This window comes from Helobdella robusta (genome assembly GCF_000326865.2).
Source record: "Helobdella robusta unplaced genomic scaffold HELROscaffold_226, whole genome shotgun sequence".
Taxonomy (NCBI): domain Eukaryota; kingdom Metazoa; phylum Annelida; class Clitellata; order Rhynchobdellida; family Glossiphoniidae; genus Helobdella; species Helobdella robusta.
The window spans coordinates 1-6999 of record NW_008704198.1 but is presented as its reverse complement, the minus strand read 5'-3'; the positions used below and the strand labels follow the sequence as shown (position 1 = coordinate 6999).

General features: G+C 39.4%; 1 protein-coding gene across 1 annotated transcript; it reads left to right on the top strand.

The window, feature by feature from the left end:
- Positions 1–725: 725 nt before the first annotated feature.
- HELRODRAFT_92478 (hypothetical protein) lies at positions 726–6183 on the top strand (the record flags this gene model as incomplete). Its single annotated transcript, XM_009018829.1, has 12 exons — positions 726–1210; positions 1387–1573; positions 1974–2069; positions 2398–2559; positions 3035–3163; positions 3349–3444; positions 3576–3734; positions 3941–3998; positions 4928–5061; positions 5354–5461; positions 5759–5875; positions 6145–6183. The coding sequence occupies 12 exons, from the start codon at positions 726–728 to the stop codon at positions 6181–6183; spliced, it is 1770 nt and encodes a 589-aa protein (XP_009017077.1).
- Between the last annotated feature and the right edge of the window lie 816 nt (positions 6184–6999).

Below are 6999 nucleotides of genomic sequence, written 5' to 3'. Positions count from 1 at the left end.
TTCAAACGCCGAGTAGATTGGTTCGTCTAGAGGTTCCTTCTTACTGATTGCTTTCAATTTTGAAAGAGGTAAGTTGGAGGTTGAACTTTGAACTCTCTTCTATCCGAGTCAGTTTCTGTCCATCTTCACAGGTGCTTCTCAATTTTATTAATTTTTAAATAAACGTTTTAAATTGTCATTTCGAATGAGAGAATTAAATTTAATTAAGTTAATTAAGTTAATTAAGAATTAATTAAGTTTTTACAAACGTGCAAGTGAAAGTTTTTAATCAATTGAATGTCACAAAAGTTGTTTCTAAATGCAAATAACTCACGCCAGGTAGGAGATATCATCTCTGGAGGTTTGAGAACTAATTTGCAACGATGTCGTCGTCAAGTGTGGTCGAAACACGTCGCTTCACAAGCAGCAGCAGCGGAGGTGGTGGCGACAGATTCGCTGGTGGTGGAAGTGAGAGGGAACGGTTCGGCATGACGGACAGAGACAGAGAACGCGAGCTAGATCAACTTCTCAGGGACCGCGAACGAGAAATCGAGCGAGAGAGAGATAGAGGTGGTTCGACTGCAGACTCCAGGTACGAATCTCGCTACAGCCGCAGTGAAGAAAGATCTGAGGGGAGAGAATACAATCGCGGTGGAAGCTCGGAAGGCAGAGGAGGGGCTGGGGGCGGCAGTGGTAGCGTCGGTCGCTTTGAAAAGGAAATCGAGAAAACTGTGTACCGTCCATTGATGACCTCTCGAAACATTGTCATCCAGAGGTCATCTTACGGGGCTTATCCTTCTTCCCTCTCAAGTTACGGTGGGGGAGGTAGCGGCGGTCAACGAGTTAGCCGAACAATCGAAAGACGTTACGGAGCATCTGGTCTCGGTGGACCTGGACTTCCGGCAGGTTCATATGCTCACGTGACCAACTCTGAAATGAATTCCATGAGAGTAACGAGGGAGAAAGAAAAAAGAGACATGCAGGATTTGAACGAAAGATTCGCCAGCTACATCGAGAAGGTTCGCTTCTTAGAAGCACAAAATAAAAAGCTGGCCGACGAACTTGAGAAGTTGAAAGCGAATTGGGGCAAGGAAACAAGCGCAGTGAAGACCATGTACCAAACTGAACTGACCGAAGCAAGGAGGCTGCTTGACGACCACGAGAGAGACAGAGCCAAACTCGAAGTCAGAAATGCTGCTCTGGAAGACCAAGTAGCCGAACTGAGAGCCAGGTTCGATTGTTTTCAATTACTTTAAACTCTCTACAGGAATCTCAAACAATATTCTTGTTGAAATATTATTCCAGCAATCTTTTATCAAATTGTTATTTTATTAACTGTCTTATATAATTGCTTAGAACATGATTTACTGCCATTATTATAAACAAAAACTGAAACTGCCAACAAAGATTGGACGAAGCGAACCGACTTGGCCTAGCAGATCGCGAGAAAGTAGAGAAGCAGAATCAGCAGCTGTCTGATTACGAGGCCGAAATAAACCTGCTGCGTAGGAGAGTGGAAGGTTTCGAGAATGATAAAGAGAGGGACAGGAGACAGATCAACCACCTCACTGACTCTCTCAACAGAGCTCGAATTGTTAGTGGAATGATGCGATAGTTGGTTGAGGTGCATGAGTTTGATAGCTAAGAGCTCCCTGCAATGTGTGCGTGTGCGTGTGTGAGTGTGTGTGATGCAGATGATTCACTTATATATTTACCCAGGCTGAATGCAGATGTTGATATTAATGAGAAACTCATGATGAAGAGTCTTTAAACAGAATGATGATGATAATGAGTGATCAATCAATCAATCAATCAATCAATCATCAATCAATCATCAATCAATCATCAATCAATCATCAATCAATCATCAATCAATCAATCATCGTTTACCGTCCAGAGACTCGGTTTTCTGATGAGTGATGATAAAAAAATGATAAATGATGATGAGTGATGATAAAAAAAAGTAAAACCATCACTCAAAATGACTTTGGCAGGATCTCGATAACGAGACGATACAACATATCGACGCAGAGAGTAGGAGGCAGACCCTGGAAGACGAGATTGAATTCATGAGGGCCGTCCACGAGCAGGTAGGCTGAGAAAGTATTTTATTGAAATAAATTATTTACCAATTATTTCATATGAAATGTTCTAATAATTATGATAACAATTCTTTCTTCAATATTTAATTCAATAAATAGTTAAGAATTTGATTCCAGAACAAATAAATTGAAAAAAAATTTTTTTTTTGGATAAACTAAGAGAGAGAACGAGGCCTGCTTCGGCAAGCACTTGGAATTGCTGTTGTGATTAAAAAATATAATCTTACAATTCTAAATAATTGAATTAATAATTTTTTTGTATGATCTTTACAACACCGACAAAGGCAAACACCCGCAACTACCAAAACCTCTATAGGAAATGAAAGAGTTAGCTGCCCTGGTCTATAGGGACACAACGACTGAGAATCGAGAATTCTGGAAAAACGAGATGGGTCAAGCTCTGAGAGAGATCCAACAAGTGTACGATGATAAGTTGGATAACATGCGAGGAGAACTGGAATCTTTCTATAATCTAAAGGTGTGTTGTGTGCTATATATCGATCGATCGATCGATTGGTTGGTTGGTTGATTGATTGATTGACTGACTGACTGACTGACTGACTGACTGACTGACTGACTGACTGACTGACTGACTGACTGACTGACTGACTGACTGACTGACTGACTGACTGACTGACTGACTGACTGACTGACTGACTGACTGACTGACTGACTGACTGATTGATCGATCGATCGATTGATTGACTGACTGATTGATTGATTGATTGACTAATTGACTAGCAAATTTGTTAGCCGGTTGGTTGTTTCGTTGGTTTAAGATGATAAGATTGTTGATAGGAGAAGAGAATCTGATGTTATATAAAGGTAATTGTATAAATTTTATTTATTTTTTTTTAGTTAGATAATTTTTATTTAGACTGTATAAATTGCGCTAAATAAATGTTCTAGTTTGTCAACTAATGAATTATTATTACTTAATTTGCACAACATAGATCCAGGAGTACAGGAGCGAAACGTCAAAAAAGCCATCAGCAGACGTCGAACGTAGTAGGGAGGTGACGACGAGAATGAAAACGCAGATGACAGAACTCTATGATAAAATATCCGATCTAGACGGAAAGGTGTTTGTTTGTATGTGTTTGTTTGTATGTGTTTGTTTGTATGTATGTTGCAGATTTTTTGTATGTTTGTATGTATGATGCAGATTTGTGTGCATGTTTCTCTGTATGTTTGTTTTTTGTATGCCTGTTTGTTTCAGCTGAGAAAAAGAGAGAATAATAATGAAATAAACTTCTTTACAAAACAGAACCAAAGCTTGCTGAGAGAGTTGGACCAGATGAGGAGGACAAGGGACGAGAGGGAGAGGGAGTGGGAGACGGAGAACAACGATCTGAAAGTTGAGGTTACTGCTGCTACTACTACTACTGCTGCTACTACTGATGCTGCTACTACTACTACTACTGTTACCACTACTAATATCAATTATAATTCTTATTATTAATTAATATCTATTATAATTATTTCCTGGCAAAGGTTGCAAAGTTGAGAGCGGAGTTGGAATCAATCCTACAGGAGTTGCAGAGCATCATGCACGCCAAGCTGGGTCTCGAGTTGGAGATCGCCGCATATAGGAAGCTTCTAGAATCTGAAGAAAATAGGTTTTGTATGGTTTTTTGTTTGTATTGTATGTATGTATGTATGTTTGTTTGTATTTGGTTTGTTTTGTGTGTGTCCTTGTGTTTATTTTTAACTTCTTTCTCATAAGATGAACATTCCACCATAGTCATCGTCACAACGACCACAAACTGACCACCATCATCGTCACCATCATCTTCATTATCACCACCACCACCACGCCATCATTATCACCATCGTCACCATCATCATCATCACCACAGACTGACGACCATCCGAACGACAGACAAGACGGTCATCGAGACCGGCGGACGCGGGGGTGTCAGCTTCAAGGACAGAGAGACTGATAGGGAGAGAGATCTAAGCAGGGAGAGAGAGCGAGAGAGAGAACGAGATAGAGAAAGAGAGAGAGATAGAGATAGAGAACGAGAAAGAGAGAGAGATAGAGAAAGAGATAGAGAAAGAGAGAGAGATAGAGATCGTGATTACCCTAGAAGCGGTAGCGGCGGACGTAGTGGTTACGAGCGCGGCGGGAGCGGAAGTAGAGAAAGAGACGGAAGCGGAAGTAGAGAGAGAGATTATTCCGGCGGTAGAAGTTCAAGTGTGAGAGAGGGAGGTGGGGGTGGGCCAAGGGGGGGTGCAGGGAGATCCATTTCGGTCATTGAACCCCCAATCTCGTCGAGGACTGATAGAAGATCTTACGCTACCCCGGGTAGGAAATCATTGAAACTTTTTTTTTCATTTATCGAAAAGTCACTGAAAAATGTTTTTTGATTTGAAAAATTAAAAATTTTGATTAAACCATTTTAAATTAAATTAAATCAAAACCAATTAAATTTGGTTAGGTTAAATTAAATTTTTAATTAAACTTAATTAATTCTTAATTTGAATTAAACCGAATTTTAAATTAAAAACTAATAAAAATTATTTTGAATTTGAGAAAAAAAATTGTATAAAAGTTTGAAAAACCTTTTTTGTAGGCGAGCAGATAGAAGAGGAAACAGAAGTGGAGAGATACGGAGGAGAGAGAGATGATGCTGCTAGGGAGAGGGATCGCCCCAGTAAATTATTTTATTACAATTACACAATTAAATAATAATTATCACCATCATCACCATCATCATCACTAATAATTATACAATTAAATAATAATTATCACCACCACCATCATCATCACTAATAATATTATTCTTGTAGTTATTATTATCATCATAATTGTTATTATTATTATTATTGTTATTATTAAGAAGATGAATTTGGCTTCCTTCACAAAGGGGAAGGCACGGCCAAGACGAGTTTGCAGAGGAGTTCGAAGGGCCCAGTCAACATTGGAGAGTGTGACCCGGACGGTCGGTTCATTGCCCTCGAGAACACCGGCAGAAAAGTAGTGATGATGATAATGATGACGGACGATGATGATTCTAGAGATAGTGGTGGTGGTGGTGGTGTTGGTTATGATGATGACGATGACGATGATGATGATGATTCTAGAGATAGTGGTGGTGCTGACGACGATGATGATAACGATGACCACACCCAACGCACGAGACCGGCGCTTCTACCGACTGAGCTAACTTTGTAATCATGATACTGATGATGATGTTTGTCTGGGCTGTGGTGTTGATGGTGGTGATGACGTCAATGATAAAAATAAAATTGTCATTCAATCACTAAAGGATGAAAGTTTGGGTGGGTGGATGCTGAAGCGGACAGTGGATGGATTGGATCAACCTCTCTTCATCTTCCCGGACGATTACGTCATAAGGGCCGGGGACAAAACCAAGGTCAAAAATGACAATGATGATGATGAAGATGATGATGATGAAGATGATAATGGTGATATTTTATGATGATAACGAAAACGAATGCGTTGACTGCAAATGGCAAATCATCGTTTAACTCTCAGTCTCATTTGTCTTTCTGTCTTTCTTCTTTATCAGAACCTATATCATCATCATCGTCATCATCATCGTCATCATCATCATCATCACCATCGTCACCATCACCACTATCATCACCATCGTCATCATCATCACCATCGTCATCATTATCACCATCATCATCATCATCATCATCACCAGGTGTGGTCAAGTGGTAGCAGACCGGTGACCTTGACCTATGATGACCTGGTGGCCAACGTGCATAGGTGGGAGCAAGGGGTGGACGTGGTCACGAAGCTTCTCAATACAGTCGGAGATGTGAGTTATGATGATGATGCAATGGTAGTGATGATGATGATGATGATGATGATGTCGATTTGGTGATGATAATGGTAGTGGTGATAATGGTAGTGATAATGATGATGATCATGTCGATTTGGTGATGATAATGGTGGTGGTGATAATGGTAGTGGTGATGATGGTAATGATGACGGTGGTGATGAGGGTGATGGTGGTGGTGGTGGTAGAGGTTAATAAATTATGGGGAGTTCGACGATTGAGTTTGGGGGGAAAATTTTTCAATTCAGGACCGTGCAACGCACGTTCAGAAAGTCACGTATGTGTAACAACAGCAAAAATGACGTCATCATCAACCACATCATCATCATCATCTTCATCATCATCATCATCAGTAACAACAACATAACTATCGACAACAACATCATCGTAAACAACAATAACAAACAACATCACCATCGACAACAACATCATCATCATTATCATCAACTACAACAACAATATAATCATCGACAACAACATCAACATCATCGTAAACAACAACAACAACAACAACGACAACAACAACATTATCATCATCCTCAACAACAACATCACCATCATCAACAACAACATCACCATCAACAACAACCACAACAACAACAACAAAAACAACGACGACATATTTTTATTGTGATTGTAGTTGCTATTTATTGTTGCTTATGACATTATGTAATCCACAACTACACTCTGCGGCTTTTTTCAAGCATTTCGGATTAATAATAATAATAATAACAATAATAATAATAATAATGATAATAATAATAATAATGATAATGATAATAATAATAATAATAGTAACACTAACCGCAACAATAATAACGATGTAGCAATGTAATGTGATAACGACGATGATACTGTTGTTGTGAAGCTGCTTTTGCGGCTTCTGCGGCTGTCGCGGCTGACATTACGACTGATGCGGCTGGCATCAAAGATGATTCCAACGACATTAATGAGAGTAATGACAGGAATGACATTTACGGTTACTATGGATACGGGTAAAGAGATTATGATAACTATGATGACGTTTTTACTGGCCTCTTGATGATGGTAACAAAGATATCAAAGAACGGAACAAAAATATGAAACAAAAAGTCAATAAAGAT